The sequence below is a fragment of the Brienomyrus brachyistius genome, chromosome 11 (genome assembly GCF_023856365.1).
Source record: "Brienomyrus brachyistius isolate T26 chromosome 11, BBRACH_0.4, whole genome shotgun sequence".
Taxonomy (NCBI): domain Eukaryota; kingdom Metazoa; phylum Chordata; class Actinopteri; order Osteoglossiformes; family Mormyridae; genus Brienomyrus; species Brienomyrus brachyistius.
The window spans coordinates 23,654,729-23,674,426 of record NC_064543.1 but is presented as its reverse complement, the minus strand read 5'-3'; the positions used below and the strand labels follow the sequence as shown (position 1 = coordinate 23,674,426).

The 19,698-nt window shown below is 37.9% G+C and overlaps 1 protein-coding gene across 1 annotated transcript in view; it reads right to left on the bottom strand.

The window, feature by feature from the left end:
* Window positions 1–19,698, bottom strand: part of LOC125704245 (protein kinase C-binding protein NELL1-like) — a 221,712-nt gene that overhangs the window by 142,962 nt on the left and 59,052 nt on the right. Inside the window, exons 5-12 of the mRNA XM_048969665.1 lie at window positions 18,532–18,628; window positions 13,066–13,138; window positions 12,274–12,356; window positions 8,079–8,213; window positions 7,145–7,247; window positions 6,618–6,691; window positions 2,173–2,272; window positions 713–841 (exon numbers count right to left, since the gene is read on the bottom strand). Of these exons, the coding sequence (XP_048825622.1) occupies window positions 713–841; window positions 2,173–2,272; window positions 6,618–6,691; window positions 7,145–7,247; window positions 8,079–8,213; window positions 12,274–12,356; window positions 13,066–13,138; window positions 18,532–18,628 (794 nt within the window). The remainder of the gene's footprint in view (window positions 1–712; window positions 842–2,172; window positions 2,273–6,617; window positions 6,692–7,144; window positions 7,248–8,078; window positions 8,214–12,273; window positions 12,357–13,065; window positions 13,139–18,531; window positions 18,629–19,698) is intronic.

The following is a 19,698-nucleotide window of genomic DNA, read 5'->3' as shown; positions in this document are numbered from 1 at the left end:
CATATTTGTTCAGGTGTTGCTACACAGTAGAACAGTGCACCACAACTCCAGTGTCTGCAAAATCTTCCTGGAGGTCTTTTGTAGTCAAATGTTTGTCTACAACAAAAATATCTGCCTATCTAGCAATCCAAGGAGCAGTTCCTTCAGAAAGTGTTCATGGTCTTCCAGACCTCAACTTCAGCTCCACGATTCCTGTTAATTGGCATTTCTTATTTACGATATGAAATGAGGAGAAAGATCTGGAAATGCCTTGATATCTTATTAAAGCCTTCCCCTGCTTTGTAAGCATCAATTATCTTATTTTCAGAGTGCTAGGCCGCTGCTGATTGTTGGGACAAGGTTTGAGGATTCAGAGAATTTATACAGCTTTGAAATTTGGAGTTTCCCAACAGTGAGTCCTAATGAGCTACTGAAGGTCTAGGAACTGGGTGAGCATCATCTGAGACCTCAAACACCTTGAAGTGCCTAAAGTTTTGTTTCAGGTCCTTTTCATTGTTATGGTATTTTCTCCTTGTGATTGATAGAAATAAAAATGTAATCTTGCTTAAAATATTAAAGAAATGTGTCGTGTTTAACTTTATGCCTTTTGGTAGTCGGTTCTTCTGCTGACTTTATTCACAGTAACAGACATTTTAAACAAGGGTGTGGAAACTTCTGCACACCACTGTATGCACAGGCCATTGTGCTTTATGGGTAGATTATATTTACCTACCTTCACAATTTGTGAAGTCTCCAATGGCAGATGTATAGCCCCTTTTGCACTCACAGATGGCTTTGGTATTATAGTTTTTGCATACAGTGTTCTCTCCACAATAAATTCCCTCAGCACAGAAGTCATAACCTGAAGTAAAACAGAAAAGGAATGAAATTTTAGTTAACTTATTGCTTGGTCATAGAAAGTTCAAAAGGCGGGGATTAAATAATTCATAATGCCTTGCAATGCACTATATCACAGAAGTGAATATATTATTTTGCCTGCTCCAAAAATAAAAGTGCTTTGTCTGCTCCATTTTTAACAATGAGGTGTTGTGTCATTATGTAGAAGTTGCCAAAAGACTGAATAGACTGTTATAGGGTATTTTTAGATGGGATTTAATTGTACTATCGTATATCACTTTTCTCCATGTCATATAAACATTTTACTGAACAAAAACAAAATCACTACATGAGTCTTCCTGGACTAACTTACATAATGTAGAATCCATTCCTTTTGCTAATATAATAAAAGTGAACTCATTTTCTAATCAGATATCAGATATTTGATTGGTATTTGGCAGCTGCTTTCTTGGCATCCGTCTCTTTTCAGGGGTTGTTGATTATATAGTTTTCATATCCACAGCATGCCAAGTTTGCAGCTTCTTATTGTAAAGACACACCATTCTAGACACTAACAAACTGCATCTGACAGTGACCAGTACATGAAGGAATACAATGCATGAAGTTCTTTCAATCACCTGAGCATAAACTTTACTTTCAGATCAATCAAAGAATATATAGATTAAGGGACTACTGAGAAATACATAATTTCACAGGGAATATCCTAACCAAAGAAAGATACTGTAACACCAGGCAATGAACAGATAGTATGGAAGGTAGACAGGCTTGGTTAAAGAGGACAAATGTGTGTGCAGCAGTCCAGGAGAATATTGTAGACATGCCACTTATTTTATCCCGACCCAGTTTGTTACAAACAAACCTTAAATCAGGCACTCATTAATGAACCAGATTTCATGTGATGGAAGTGGGTTATGCTCTATTAAAGCAAGAAACTTTAATGTCTTACAAAACAAACAATGCTTAATGGTCAGCTAAGTGTAACCATCGGGGAAATGTGAGGCATGGGTACTGATGAAGGCCACACATCAGAGAACAATTTCATGGAATATATTTAACGATTCAAATAAACCAGAAGGTCTTTATGTTTTTCCTAGTGTTATTCCATGACTAATGTCACCATGACGTATTGGAATATTTATTTTCTCCTATTTATCAGTACAATGTTTACTTCAAAGTGTAGACCATTCACAGTCTGTTCACAGTTCAGTCAGTATCATATTGCAGTAGCAGAAATGTCTTCCAAAGGGGCTGTGGTCTGTAGCCTTGTCAGAGCCTCAAGCTGTAGATTCTGTCTCCTGACAGACCAGATGGAAGGCAGGTGGACATGAAACCTACCTCTGCAGACATTGCAGCATTTGTTTTCTGGAAGAATCTGCTCACTCTCAGTACAGTTCAGCTTAGGACAGCTCTCAGTCACATTCACCATCAGTCCATTCTGCAGGGACAAATTAATTTCATGGATACTTTGATGGTTCAAACAAAAAAAAACACACACACACATTACATGGCTGCATTATATAACCAAAATTAGACTTCTGTTATGACGCCTAGTAATTAACTACCTTCAAGGATACACAAACAGCTTCAGAATTTGACATTTCTGAAACAAATGCTAGTGAATATAAAGGGAGACATGTCACAAACAGCTCTGCATTTGCAGTACAAGTCAAAAAGTAATTTGACTACTTGGCTTTCAAAAATGATTTCTCAGACAACACTGCCCCTACACAAAAGAGGTATACACTGCACACTAAGCACATTAAAGCATTACCATTAGTAGGAGGCAGTTTCAAAAATGGCTCTATTGCGTGCCCTTCGCATCCAAAGCAGCCCTCTTCAGGACATTTCACTGAGAATATCACTGCATATAAACCATATTCAATAAATGTAGAATTAGAAGGCGCAAATGTAATCAGTGAAGCTGCATATTAGGAAGAACGGAAAGCATGGCAAATAATGTCACCGTGGGATCACATCAAACAGTACACTGCAAAGGTATTAAAGTTTAAACAGATCCTGAGAATATACTAAAGGAATCAATTGTCAGTGAAAATCAGTTCCACTCTAGGACTCTAGGCAGTAGTACAGAAACAATGGGATTTAAGAGGCACTTCATCCTTAGCACCTGACATTTTAAAGTGGTTACTTAACTAACCTGACAAATCATTACTGGTGAACTAAAAATAAGGCAATGGTGCGGGTAAAAAAAAAATATCAGGCTTATGAAGGCAGAACATACACTCAATGGGCGCTTTATTAGGTACACCTGATCAACTACTTGTTGTAGCAAATATCTAATCAGCCAATCGTGTCAGGAAAATGTACAAAATGGCGGGACAATACATAAAATCATGTAGATACAGGCTAGCAGTTTCAGCTAATGTTCACATCAAACACCAGAATAGGGAAGAAAGGTGATTTAAGTGACTTTGAATGTGGCATAGGTGTTGGTACCAGATGAGCTGGTATAAGCATTTCAAAAACTGCTGATCTGCTGGGATTTTCACACATAAATGCCTTGTTTATGGCAAAGGACAAAGACAAATGGGCAGACTGGTTCAAGCTGATAGAAAGGCAAGAGTAATTCAAATAACCACTTGTAACAAGCAAGGAATGCATAAGAGCACCTCTGAATGCACAGCACTTCAAACCTTGAAGCAGATGGGCTACAGCAGCAGAAGACCACACCGGGTGCCACTCCTGTCAGCTAAGAACAGGAAACTGAGGCCACAGTGGCCACAGGGCCACCAAAAGTGGACATTAGCAGACTGGAAAGATGCTTCCTGGTCAGATAAATCTTGGGTTCTGCTGCCATATTCAAATGATAGCGTCAGAATTTGGCGTAAAGAAAGGAAAGCATGGATCCATCTTGTCTTGTTCTGTATCAACAGTTCAGGCTGGTAGTTGTGTAACGTCTGGGAAATATTTTCTTGGCACACTATGGGCCCCTTAGCACCAAATGAGTAATGTTTAAATGCCACGGCCTACCTGATTATTGTTGCTGACCATATCCATCCCTTTACGACCACAGTGTACCCAGCTTCTAATGGCTACTTCCAGCACGATAATGGACCATGTCACAAAGCTCATATAATCTCAGAATAATCTTTTGAACGTGATAATGAGTTCATTGTACTCAAACTGTACTCTTCCACAGTCACCGATCCAATAAAGCACCTATGGGATGTGGTGGAATAGGAGATTTACAGAAGAAAGGTGTAGTCGACAAATCTGCAGCAACTGTGTGATGCTGTCACATCAAAATGTGTCTTAATAATATTTAAAACACTTTTTTTAATCTATGAGATGAAGAAAGAAAGCGGTTCTGAAGGTAAAAGGGGATCCAACCCAGTGCTAGCAAGATGTACCTAATAAAGTGGCCAGTGAGTAGGTGTAGCAGGTAGTGAAGCAGTAGTCTGCCACATATGCAGGGTACTGCCATCGTAAAAAGAACTGACCCTATTTACCACTAAAGAGGTAATCAGTCACGCCAAAGTCAACTCAGTTTCATTAACTGTAAGCGGGGGGGCTGCTGATCAGTTGCCATGGAAACTCAAACCCAGTACCTTGTTGTATAGAAGGTTTCATCAAATTTATATACCAATAAACCCTCATCCATGATATTTGCTTATTATAAAACAGGTGTAACTCATAGTTTCCTTTTTATCATTGTGAGGTTTGTGCTGCACTCATTTTCAGGATTACTATGGATCAATAACATGGAAAATACTGATCTTTCTTATATTATTTTGTAAGACTTACAATACCTTTAAAATAAAATTGAGGACCAGGAACAGGAAAGGGCAAAGCTAAGTGTCAAATTTATATTTCAAAACACACTAAATATGCCATAAAAACATTTTACTGATCGTTCAACTCAAATTTGACTTTTCCCAAGACTGACTAACTTACACTAAACTTAGACCATAATTTTGAGAGCAAAATAAGGATGATTGTGGGTTAGGGTTTAGGGAGAAATGATAAACAAATGCAAGATTTAACCCCATAGCACAGATGGCAATATTCAGCTAATTAAAACTAAAACTGCTACTGTTGGAAATGACAGCATTTTATTCCCCAGACAGCTCCGTCACTTACGTTGCCCATCTAAACTGTACTTGTCTTATACTCAATAACCTGTACAATTTCTAGAAGTGCTGGATGGCTCATGTGGAAATTTGAATGTTAATAAATGCGTTTTGACATGAATGCTCTGAGTCCTTGTTGGGATATACAGGTCTGAATGTGTGCTTGTACATTTATTGCAAAGTACACCAATATGACAATGGTATATAAGAGGTCTGGAGGGGCCACATACAGTATTTTTTGTGCACATGATGAACATTAATATTTTTGTTCCTGTTGAGTTACAGGAGAGCTATTGATGCAATACTAAATCGTGCTTTAGTTTAACGTGCTCACATGGTCAGAAAACACAAGACCAACCATGTCCTACATTGGTTCACAATAGGACACAGCATTTTATTTTTCAATATGTGGCGATCACACAATATACTGTGCAAGAAGGGTGCAAACTCTCATCCTCGCATTTACCAAGAAACTTAATTGCATGACTACATTGACATGTTGTTTTTCATAATAAAAAACGGAACATAAAATGAATGTCCTTATTCACAGGCTATGCATGGGATTAGCTACAATCAACAAGAACAGTATTTACAAATCAAAGTATTTTTTACTTTTCATTTTTTCCCTGCCCACAAAACAAGGAATACTGGGAAACAAGTGACTGCAACTTGCGTGATGGCAGAACTCTTGTTTTGGATGGTTAAACATGGTTAAATTGTTCTCCTTTTCATGTACACAGTTGAAAGTGAGGCTTAGGGTCCAAGCCATTCTCTGGTAACCCTGGAGCACTTTGTGTGATAAATTTCGCTGAATGAAAATTCCACAGTCTAAGGAAACTATTAAGGAAACTAAGCCTACCTTACACACTCTCCCTACCTCTCAAAAATAATAATAAACAGCTAAATAAATAGTAATGTGATACAATTTAATAATCCCACAATAATTTTTACTGATACATTTCACCAATCAGTTATTTGGCTGCTATGGATAAAATTTGCCGAACGGGCAGGCTAGTGCTAAAAATTCAATAAATTCAATAACTTTCATCAGGTTCCGATAGTCAACCTTACAACTATTCAATTATGGAGCAATCAGACTCAAAATTTAACCAGTTCCAGTCTGGTACCCTTACAATGCCTCTACAAAATTTGAAAAAGATGTCAAATACCTTTTTAGTTATCGTTTTAACTTGATCAAATGTCAAATTGCTTTTTTTTGCCATCACTGTGAAGCAGTGCTTCAATTTTGGGGAGAAATGCCTCAAAATTAAATTAGTTCCAGTTCCTCACAAATTTTGCCTATGCAAAGTTTGACAAAGATATGTTAAACAGTTTTTGAGTTATCTTAACAAGCAAAGTGTCTACAGCACAATGGACTGGAGATAAAACCATATGTATTCCCTGAAGTCCAAAGAATATAACAAAAAAAACAATTGCAAAACATATATAAATCCACATTCGCAAATCTGAAAAATCTTGTGCATTCAGAAAACAAGATTATTAAAACAGGGTCTACAATCACTTGCATTGCATTCCTCTGGTATACCCAGGTCATTATGAGAAAAGGATAACCAACCACTTAATTTGATAATTTTATATGAAACACAAAACAGGCAAATGTACACTGGAGCCATATTAGCATTAAATCCCACAACAGAATTATGCACAACTGAAAAAGAACAGAAGTATTACCTTGCATTCTCTGCAGACCTTTGTCAAAACACGCTGTCCTTCTGATAGCACTTTACCCATGAAGCTACATTTTGCTGTACAAATAATAAAAATTTAAATTGACACACGTACTTCACATCAGAACCATATAATAATGTTTATTTTATCCTGCCCATATGTCTCCAATTTTTGGAAATGCTACTGTGGTTTGTGAAAAGTGCATACCATTAACTCCATGGAGATACATAGAAATATGAGTAAAACCGCAAAGTATATATGTATTCTTTTGCACAACGGCTGGGAAACGTCTGAGGTTAAAATCTACAATGTGACAAAAGAACTGTCCTGTGCACAGAGATACACAGGCACATCTGTTGTCCATCTCCTTTGAGATGCACCAACTCTCATCAAAGGCTTCAACAGAGCAACATGCCTGACTTACGCTAGCATGCTCTTACAGCAATCTTTGGAAAAAACAATCAGCAACATTTGCAAAAAATTGTGTTTCACTGTCACATGTCTCCTTGTGGTAAGTTGTTTTCACTTACGGCTGCACTTCTTGCAACAGTGGCCCTTGATGTGTACTGGGAGAGAGTCTGCGGAGCAGTTAGGAGGTGGACAGGATATTCGTCGGCACTCGACCACCCCGTTCTGCCAGAAAGGCCAATGCAGACCATTAGTCCATATCTCCTGAAGTACACCGTATAACAGCCAATGCAAAAATCTACATGGGGATAAGCATTTCATAAGGAATTTGACAAATTAGTCTAATTTCAATAACAATTTTCAGTATTCCTTTTAACGTTTAATTCTATAGTTCAGTGACGGAATGTCCTCCAGGTAAAGTGGCTTAAAGTTTGCACCTAGTTTGAGTAATGTATACTGCAGCAGTAACTATAGACATTTTAAGCTTTGCCTACAAGTACAATGACCCATAGCTGCCCATGTATGTATCCAAGCAGAAATATATGAGGCATTAGTTGGTGTTTGGCTTAGTGAGTTACACCTCTGATTGGAAGGTCACTGGTTCAAGCCTCGGTAGTATAGTGACATTCTTGCTGCTGAACAAGTTCATCCCTGAAATGCTCCACAGGTTCCAAGAAAACTGCCCCAACCCACTCAGACCCCAAGCTTCACTCTCAACAGTATACTGTATGCGTGTGTATACCTCTCAAAGGAGAGCAAGGTAAATATGTGAAAAGGATCATTCCAATGTACTTGTGCAAATGGCAAGTAAAGCATTTTTTTTCTCCATTTCATATTGGGAAGTATAGCATAAATTGCTAAAATTTGATACTTTTCTATTTAAGGTTAAACATGAAAGAACATGCAGGATCTATGGAGTAATACCTGTTAAATATATGACAGTTATATTGCATTACAGCACAGAATAAGATGGCAATGCGGCTTGGCAGCCCATCTAATTAATAAATAAACTAAACAAAGATGGTTTCAATTGTGACTGGTTTAAGTCGAACCTACCTTGCAAGCACAATTCCTGCAGTTGTCTGGCTCTGCCCAGAGTTCTGTGTCTCGGTGCAGCAAACCACTCAGCTGGCAGGACTTCTCACAGTGGCATTTCTCCAGCTGGGTCAGCCTTGACTCTGCATAATTCAACTAAGGATTAAACAGAAATAAATCAATAGAAGATTTAACTGGATCAGAAGGCATTTTAACAAGGAAAAGGGGGACACTTTTTAACTCGTGCGTCAAAGTGGCCCAATCTTAGGTGACACCCTGTTAATTGTGTGGTTGTGATTTTTTTCACCCATTTAGTGACATTTAACAAGAAATATTTTATATATATATTATATATTTTCCGCATTTGGCACACTGTTAATGATCAAGATATTATAGACTACACTGAATTTAAAAAATGGAAATAGTTTTTCAGTCATTTTTTAAATAATAATGTGTTGTTAAGATTCCTAAGCAGCACTGAAATTAAATTATGGATGAGTCACCATTGTCGAATAATCAATGTATAAAATCCAAATAAACAAATAATACAATTAATAGGGATTGATCCCATCTCTAAGTTTCTGGTTTACTCTTTTTTACTTCACTGTTTTTGCATGACTTTTGCATGTACTCTCTGAGCCAATCATAATCATTTTCGTCCTTGGACACACATAGTGTGGCACATTTGTGAGAAATTTCACAAAAATGAGTAAAGTGAATAAGCTAACAAGAATTGATCGCCAGGAGATATCAGACACCTGACTTTGGATTCCAAAAAGACAATACTGAGCTAAATCAAATCATTTGTTGTCACTGCTTAGAGTCTGCTGGGAAAACCTGTGGCAACAAGTAAGATAATCTGAATATGCTGCTGCTGTTCATTTTACATGCACATTAAGGTTGTTACATTTACCCATTAAATGTTCAAATTCTTGTTCTGTGTAATTCATTATTGATTTAATGTAGTCAAAAATGACAGCATTGTATTCCCCGAACAGCCCTGCCATTTGGTCAAGATATCTGATCCATACTCGTCCCACTCAGCAACTTCTACAATTTCTAGAAGTACTGAGGTAGATCACCTGGAGATGTAAAAGTTAATAAAGGGTGTTTTTTTGTTAATTACCTGAGTCCTTCCTGTGATATGTAGGTCAGGAGGTATATTTATTCATTTATTGCACATTTCATTTATAAAACACTGTGCAGAATCCTTTAACACAAATTATGAGGTTAATTGTATTCTTTTGTGTGTTCTAATGTATTTGTAGCTGCTAATAATGTTTAAAGAAAATTTAATGGCAAAGAAACACCTAAAATGTAAAATATGAGGATGCTTCGGTGGAATATTGTTTTGTGTGCCCGTGTGTGTATTTTGGGGGAGGGGTGGGGGTGGATTTTACCATTAGGGGGGCTCTGTCAAATATTTTTGAAATAAAACTTGTATATGCAGAGGTTTGGAGAAGCCATGGGTTGTTTTTCCCCATGTACACAACATACATGTATCTCATTTACTGCCTGACACCAAAAAATGAATGCTCTTATTTACAATAAAACCAAGACAGTAACTGCAATCAACAATATTTGTAAATCAAGACATTTTAACTCTTAGCTCTTTCACTAAGAATATAGCTATTAAATCCCCAAAAAACAAGGAAAATTGGCGAAGAAGTGCATTTATCTTGCCTGATGGGTGAACTGGCATTTCGAATGGTTAAATATGGTTAATTGCTCTCCTTTTCAGACCTTCTGCACACACACAAACACAAACATACACACAGATTAGGCATCTACATTCCTGTGCAAAAAAACGGGCCAAAGTTTAATGTTGTGCAGTTCGCATCTGGCCCATTTTTTTGGACAGGAGTGTATATCTTTGGGGATAACTCTCCATTCATTATCATGAGCACAACCCTAATCCTAGCTATAATGCTCACCCAGCCTAAACCGTAACCTTAAGTAACCAAACAAAATACAAGATTAACACTCATTTTTCGTTTTTTATAAAACTGAGTTTACCCATATAGGGGTCAGAAAAATGCCTCCACGATGTCAAAATAACAGGTTTTTATCACATTGTGGAGACTTGTCCTCTGAATGCAATATGATACATTCTGTTGTGCAGTCAGGAAAATGATGATAATCCACTAGCGGCTCCAAGACAAAAGGGGTTTATTAACAAAACAGAACACGCTGGGAAGGGCACAAATTAACGAGGGGTCAAAAAGCCAACTGGGAAAACAAGAACTATAAAAAATATAACGTAACCAAACAAGGGAACAGGGTAACACAAGTAGAAGGATTGTATAACAGACAGAGTCTCACACACAGAGTACGTAACATCACACACAGTAACCGACTGAAATAAACAAAGGCAAGCCCATAAATACAATGATAACAAAAACTAACAAAAGACAGGTGAGAATCATCAAAAACAACCAATGAATGATGGCACAGGGCAACATGACACAGGTGAAGAAACTTACCCTAATGAACACAGAACCAAGGAACTGAAATTAAGTAAACAGAGGGAAAAACTACACTAGGAGAAAAATCAAGACAAGTGAAACATAACAGTCATGAAAGAGGCAGAGAACCATAAACAAGACTAATTAAACACAAGGCTACACAATATCAAACTAAGGATAAACCAAAACTGGGAAGCAAAGGACAAAACACTAGGAAAAACAAAAAACAAAATAGGTGAGGTTGGCTCCAAACACGCAACTACAGTACATGCCACTGTACCGCATGCTCAGCCCACTGAGCTGGGCAGCAGTTTAGGGAACGGTCAAAACATATTAGGGATAGACACACTGAGGCTGAAAGGCAAAGGACAGGGAGGACAGGATGGTCAGCAGCACCTGCTGGCCAAGCGCAGAGGAGACACAAAGGGCAGGGTCAGATGGACGCCAACCCTGACAGTAATATATACTTGACTGCTTTCTCTCTCACACACACACACACACACACACACTTGAGGCAAAACAGTTCTGGACTAGATAAGCAGTTATGAAAGATGGATGAACAGATGGAAAACAATGGTAGTCAGGGGCAGCGTGTGGCTCTGTGGGCTAAGCCTGTGTGCCTATAATCACAAGGTGCCGCTTCAAACCCAGCCTCAGCACATCTGCAGGTCCTTGAGCAAGGCCCTTAACCCCCAGCTCTCTGGGCACCCCAACAGGTGGCTGCCCTTCGCAGACAGCTTACTCTACAAAGAGCAAATTGAGGGAGGCATAAAGACAATTTACCCAAGGAGATCAATAAAGTATCCATTATTATTTTATTCTAAAATCAATAATAAAAACAAAAGCCTAATATACTTAACAAATTACTGGAATAACTGCCTGCAACAATTTAGATATTAACCCTGAATTTGAATATATATTTTTAGCATTCACATTATCAACTTTTTCCATTATGATTCTAATGATTTGTGGGTCAGTAACATTTATTTTACTCAAATCAGCTTCTTGTGCAAAGTTATTTTCAATCTGATGTCTTGGATGCCATACATACAATAAGGACCAAGGTGAACATGCTCACTCCTTTATAATCACCCTGTCACTCCCAAGAGCACATGCACGTGGAATGCAATGTCTCCAGAGACCCTGCAGGAAGTCTATCAAAACTGCAATTTTCTTTCAATGGGACACACAGCAATGCATATGCAGTAATGGAACTACACTACTCTACACCACACATGAAGACAGGGAATATGCCTCCATCACATTCTGGTTCTTAGGAATTCAGCAAATAGCTGTAGCTTTACATCGGTGTTGAGGCTCACACTTATCTATGTGGGCATACTTCTGTAAAAGTTAGACTACTTCACTACAGTATAACTTTGACAGAAACCTAGTACTTTGTCGACTATAATTATTGTGTAGCATATCCAAATGGAACAGTGTCACTGTAACTAATCAATCGGAACAGAATAAGGTTACTTTTCAAAGCTTATTTCATCTTCAAAACACCCAATTTCCTTTTATTTTCAAGAATTGTCTTACCCTGAAAGGGCAATAAGGCCTGGAAACAGATAACATTATAAGAAAAATACTGATAACTGTGCACATACTTCTACTGTGACGCTACTACGCTGAGAATTTTCCAGCCACATAAAATCATCTTAAATTAAACTGTATTTAAGTACCCTTTAGTTGGTCTTCAATGGTTACAGTTGATGTGCAATACTTAAAATGGACCATGGAATACTAACCTTTACAGTCATCTTAGCAAGGAGCTCCTGAAGATCCATGATGCCTTGTACCAGGCTCAGAAAATCACTACATGATGGACAGGCTCAATATGGAAAAGGGAAACAGAGATACACACATCAAGCTAAAGAACCAAAGGCCCAGACAAATGATTTTGTAAAACAAAGTTTCATAATACTTAAGACAGAGTGACTTCAGGACTTCTGTTACAAAGTGAAAGTAAGTATTGAGTTTGTCTCTGCCACATACTGATGGAACACTCCAATTGCATTCTTTTCAAGAGGCAATTATCCTTGTGATATGTACATTTCTCATGAAATACCTTAATTGTTCAAATCGGGTATCCAAATTTATAAATTTAAACATGTGTATGTTGTGTGTGTAAAATATTGTGTGCATTTCTTAAACAGGACTATTTATTATTAAGAAAAGATCAGATCACATTTCAGGAGCCATTCATGCAGAAAACCAGATATTTCTAAAGGGTTAAACCTTTTCACACTCGTATATTTTGGGAATAAAATTTATTGCTAGTTTTAAATCTGACCTTTTGCTTTGTCAAAGGAACTACTTTTTTCCCTGCTATGCATTTCGTTTGCATGATTTTTCTTACAGTCAGTTTAACCGTAAATCTTTTATTTTTAAAAGAACATTGTTGATCGAAATGTAGTAGTTTCAGGAAATGAAAATTGTAGAAAGGGTGCGAAAACTTTTTCAGGGCACTTTACATCACAGGAATAATGGCAACTCCTGGCAACTCCCAAGGAAACTTGTCAAGGCCATGTAGTACTTACTGCGATTAAGGTTTGGACACTGCGCAATGTAACCATTTGGAGCAAAAATAAACTTGACATCTTGAATGATTCCCTGGGGAAAACATAAAAGAAAAATATGTTGCAGGTAGAAACAGAGGGGAGGGGGGATTCACTAAAAACTACAATACATACTGCATAAGACTATACTCAGAGGACACTTTATTAGGTTCACCTGCTTATTAACACACATAGCCTGCTCCTCCAAACATCCAATCACGTGGCTGCAACTTCAACAGACTTTAATTGGACAGACACAGTGACAAATAAATTCTGTTCATACAGCAGGATGCAGACTGGGGCAAAAATCTCAGTTACTCTGTGGATAAGCATTTGGGAAAACCAAGGCTTGTGGTCCAAGTGGTTGTTAAATGTGACATGACTGTTAGAGCAAGACATGATAGTTCCAGCATCTTAGACACAGCCACCCTCCATAATGCAGTATCTGGAGTGTACATAGAATGGCGTGATAAGCACAATACTTCCAGCCAGCTACAGTTTCAGTTAATTACTCTGAAGGAAACTCCAGCAGAAAAAAAAGAAACATACTGAAGATCATCCTCAGAGACCAGTCAAATGGGGCACTTCATTTATTTCCAGTAGTCTACATTTCATCTTCGCATTTTCTTAAAGCAGGGGTCTCCAACTCCGGTCCTGGAGAGCTACAATCCAGTAGGTTTTCTATCCTACCCGGCTTCTGATGAGTCACACCTGCTCTCAGGTAAATACCAGGAACAGGTGTGGCTCATCAGAAGCCAAGAGGGACAGAAAACCTACTGGATAGTACAGTAGCTCTCCAGGACCGGAGTTGGAGACCCCTGTCTTAAAGTTTAGCACTTCCATAGGTGTATTTGTGATGCAAAATTATCCATATATTAATGAGACAAATTTAACGCTATTTTTATCTCTTTCATGGCCTTGTAGGCTGATTTATTTCCTTTAAAAATTGCTGCTAGCTGCTCATCGTTTATTAAATCTTTCATGAGTTAGGTTTATCTCAGCTAATTTCTGGTACGGCAATATTTAATGTGACCTTATGTGTATTTAGAAGCATAAAAACAACTAAACCCTTAAATTTCCCTGACTCAAGTTCCTAACAAAGTTCAAAAATCATATTTTAACTGTCGAAAAGCTAACTTGGTAATCACCTGATGATCGTACAACCATCCAGTTCAACTTGTCCTGATTAATGGGAAATGGTGCAGGTCTTTCCGAGATGTTAAAGTTTGTCACAGTGCTAATGTCAGCAGTGACCAACCACCTTGTTATTGCAACCATTAAGCTGAAACTACGTAACACACAGCAGAAATATCAACTCAGGAAAAATCTTTATATTGCGAAATACAAATGTCATAAGATCAAGCGTTTTTAGTAGAAGTGAGGAATCAGTCTGGTGCACTAGCTGAAAGCACTGCAGGCCCTAATATTAATACCAAATGCGAGTATATAGAGAACATCCACATAGAAACAGCTGCAAGCATCTTAGGCTACAGAAAGAAATGGAATAAGGAATAGTTAACACCTGGAACATGGGAGAAAACTGAAGAAAGAAACAACTGAAAGCCAGGCTGTTGAGCATCAAATCATAAAGGCTCCAACAACAGATACATCTAGCCTACAGGGAAAAAAGAGGTAAAAAGCAGCACTAGGAGAAATAAGAGGACCTCTGTCAATGAAATGGCATGTGAAGCCAAACTCTCTGTCACCAGGGGAAAAATGAACATGGTTTATAAAATCACTAAACAGCTCTGTGGTAAGAACACCTGTCTATCTGTTCTAAAGAAAGACGAAAATGGCCACAAGCTCACAACAAAGCACGAGCAGGCAGTTTACTGGGTGCATTTCTGCGAGGTACTTAACCAACCAGAAAAAGAGGACCCTGCCCATCCACCACCTGCAGACACTGTCCTGAACATTGATGCTAGTCCCCCCACAAAGGTCAAAATTAAGCATGTAATCACAGCATGCAGAGGTCTCATGTCGTCCATGCCTCAGTGGGTCAGAGCTGTTTTGAGACTCTATGCAGGTGATTGTAATGTTACAGCTGATTGCTGTATGCTGTGATGTTAAAGGCTTATCTCATTACTTCAACCAAGGTTCCTACTGACCTTTTTCCAAAACATCTGGGGAAAGGACACAAACCCTGATGATTGGACTAAAGGACTGTTTGCGAGTGTCCCAAACAAAGGAAACCTCCAAGTCCTTGACAACTGGAGAGGCATTATGCTTTTCTTAATATCATCTAAAATCTTTTGCTGAGTTCTTTTGATAAACATTGATGCAGCTACTGATATCAAGCTGAAACAAGAACAGGCAGGGATCAGGAAACGATGAGTTAACAGCCTCCATTGCAACACCCTTTGGAAGATCTTAAGGTCATACTGAGTTCCTCCAAATATTATCACCATGATTAATTTGTATTACCAATATTGTGAATGCAGTATTATTCTCAATGGCCACTTAACAGAGTGGTTCCTGGTTGGGTCGGGTGTACGACAATGCCGGGTTATCCCCCCTAATACTATATCTTCCTAGCTGTGATTGATTGGATCATGTGCAGTACCATGTCACACAAGTCCACAGGCATCCAAAGGACCCTACTGTTCCAGTCTGAAGACCTTGACTTTGCAGATGACCTTGCTGTACTGTCCTCCAAACATGTCTATCTAAAGGAGGACACTAAAAAACTGAACAGATATGAACACACTGCCCTGAAAATCAACCCCCACAAAACCAAAATTATGTGCTTAAACTCAACTCGTGCACCAGCCACAATTAATGGTGAGCCTCTTGAGTATAAAATGGAATTTGCTTATCTAGGAAGCATTGTTTAGTGCTGATAATGCAGCCAGCAAGGACATCAGGGAAAGGTTAGTGAAAGCTCATAGTGCTTCTGCTACACTTCAGTCTATCTGGAGGTCAAAGGAGTACACCCTACAAACCAAGATACAACTGTATAACAGCAATGTGAATAGAGTTCTGCATGGCACAGAATGCTGGGAGGTAACTCAAAGTGACATGAGATCACTCTACGTCTTCCAAAATGGATGTCTGAGAAGGATCTCTGGGGTATTCAGGCCTGATGTGCTCTGCAGGAAAATTAAACGCCAGAGTGTAGTACTTCAGATCAAACGGCACTGTCTGAGATGCCTAGGACATGTGTTAAGAATAGACCAAGACTGTATCCCAAAAGTTCTCCGATGGACTCAGAAGGATGAAACAAAACTGCCCTAAAGATATATGGTGGAGGACAATAACATCTGAACATAAGGAGGTGAACCTTTTCTGGAGGAAGGCACAACATGTTGCCAAAGACCACATCAGATGGAACCAAATCAAGTAAGAACCAAGTAAGAACCAGGTAAGAACCTGTATGTTCCAGCTGAGATGAAGAAGACCAAGTCTATGTCTAGCAATGTATGTTTAATTACATAAACAAATAGTACTTGACAGAAATAATACTATATAACAATACTACAGAAGACACATTTAAAATAAAAGGTTTAAATGTCCATCAAAAAGGATTTTCTTTAAAGTCAGTTAAAAACAAGGCTGACATACAAGGATTTTCCCTGCTTGGTCAGGGTGGGGGGCAGTAAATTTATCCACTCTGTCCTGCCATTTCAATCTGATGCTCAAAATAAAAAGTGAGATCACAAATTCAGATTGACTTTATTTAACCCTTAATACTTTCCTACTGTGAAGTATTACCTACATTCATTGACACTGCCACTGCTATAGTTTCCATCGAGATGTCTAGATGTAACTGACCAGCAGTGAATGCATGGCATGTTTCCAGGTGGATTGTGAAATGCTCCATTTTGAATTCCGGTTCATTCCATAAGACACAGTAGTGTCTTTTGGGGAAAATGGGTAAGTAATCTTTAAATCAGCTATAAATTACATAATTTTTATATTCCTGATAAGTTAATGTAAGTTTTGTCAATTGCTCTGCACAAAAGACACTGTATATCACTATAACATTTACTTTTTTTGTTGAAGAATTCTCATGTTTTGTGAGAATGACCAAACATTAGTGCAGTAGGGTTACTGCCTGCTTTCATTTTCAAATTAAAAACGATGCTGCAGATTTCAATTAGATTCACAATGTAAACGAAACAGTCCACGTTCCAAGATTTGCTTGTTGCCAAAATCATCAAGGCTGTAACTTTTCTTTTCTTGCTTGATGGATTAATCATACTTCTTTTTTTGACTTAAATGCTTGACGAGAGAATCGACCCCTTATTGTACATTCCACTTACAGTACATGCTATATCTTAATGTCCATGTCTTAAAATGTTGTTTTTATTATTTATATTTATATGTCTAAATATTAATATTCAATTTATTTTTCTTTTGCAATATAAATAACATTTTCAGTGACATAACAGTAAAAACTGTAACAGATGCACTAATGGGGCCCTGGAGGGGCCACAGACATTTTTTTCATAGGGATGTTGTACTAAATTGTGTGCACAATTTAGCTTAATATTCCCACTGAACTCACAAAATGCCTAAATGTGCACACAATTTACTTTTTCAGTACTCCCAATCTGGTATTTCGAGCTCTCAAAGTAATTTCAATTTAATTAAATGTAACATTTTGAGAATTTGTCTTCTTACCTAAAACATGACTGCAAAAGTCAGAAGCTGGAAATGCGCAAATACTATGGGTTATATGGTAGTACATTTATTCCCTTAAACCTTTGTAATGATGCATAATATGTCTCCCAATCCGACTTATTGAAATTATTCTGCTAAACTGGATATCTGTCTAAACCAGTTCAACCAGTTCTATGGTGGAACTTTGATGTTGTGGTCATCTAATTCTTAATAGTGTGCATGGTAATGACCAATATATACATCTCTAAGCCCAGATCTTTATTATAATGCATAATATGTCTCCCATTCCAAACTTACTATCCCATAAGCTTTTTTAATAGGCAAAAACTATGCTTTCTGGTCGTTTGGTTAGCATGTATATATTTACATATCTGGTAGTTTATATATATATATATATAAAAAAAATTCTTTGCTTTACGACATGTTTCTCTAGGACAGAACACAAATAATCAAAAAGCCACATTTCATTAAACCAAAAATCTTTTCGAAAGATCACAGGAAACAGCCCCCCATTCTACTTTGAATGTAAACACTATGAGTGAATTATGAATTTGGGGTAAGTCAGTGAGACAGTGGTGGTTTCGTCTGGTACCACAATGGTGATTAAAAAGTTGACTGGAATAGCATTTGGATGGGAAGCTGGTCAACAACCTTTACACTCACCACTGTATGATGCCACAATCCTGGCCTGTCTCAGCCTCACTACAACACCTACACACGGTACCTTGGAGAAGGATTCATATGGTACAATGGGGGGCAAAATCCTTTCCTAACAAGACCATGAACTAACTTAAATTCTTCAAAATTTTGGCATGATAGTCTTACCTTGAATAAACCATGTTTGTGACTATGCTGTCCCACCCAAACACTGCTGCCAGAAGTCAGTTCCATCTGTGGAGGGTCTATCACACGCTCGTAAATCCTGCCAATGATAAAACAAAGCAGCTCAAGGTTTGACAGGCAGAGGGATCAGCTAACTATTATATTGAGCCTCATTCTCTCAGACCTAGAATGAACACTGAAAAAAACATAATAAATAAGGGAAAAGTGTGTTTATGCCAATTTTCACTTTTTTCTCTGGGTGAATCTGATGGTGTTCATGTCATGCATGACTCAGACAGCACTTTTTAGTGCCTTACAATCTAGATCACAGTTGCTTTTAGATGAAACGCATAAGGTCATGTGTGTCATGTCAGAAGAATCTACTGCTGCATATGGCCTAAGCAGGTTTTTTATAAGCTGTACCAAGGCATATAAATGCAGGCTTATCAAATACTGGACAGCTTATCTTTGCTGCTTAAGCGCTCGGAGACTAGAAAATGGGATGCTGAGGGGACTGGTAATTCGGTAGCATTTCTGTACGCTACGCTATGGCTGAAGCTATCAAGAGCTCATTTAAAAAATTGGCAACCAAATGAAAATGGATTTCTTGCATCATTTCTCAACGCTGCTTCATTTTTCAATAGGGTCCTATGTAATGAAAATAGAACAGTGATTATGATAATAATAATCTACTTTGTCGCAAGAATGAATTACTAGCCTGTCTCCAGTTTAATTTCTGGTTGTGTTACAGAACTGAAGATATTGTGACCCAGTGTAAAATATGTTATTCTTCACATGTTTTTGGTCAAATCCTGTCCAGGTAATTTGTTTTAAAAAATTATTTTTAGGTCAGTGTACATATTGCAAATGGAAAAAAAGCAGATGCCATGTGCATCAGTAGCCGACAATGTTACCTGGGTGGATAGCCAGAGAGAGGTGCTATTTGCACCCAGATATCAGTAGCTAAAACGCTATTTACAATTTACTATCACTTTAATGCTATTTAGTAGTAGTGAAGTAATTGCTTAATTTTAGTTTTACATAGATTTCTTGGGGTGTCCGCAGGCCTAAATTCCCAGTCAGTCCCATTCTAGCCCTGCTTAAAATTCACCAATGGCCTGAAATAAACAGTGGAGAAATTAGTTTTTTGGTGCAATATGTACAGCATTA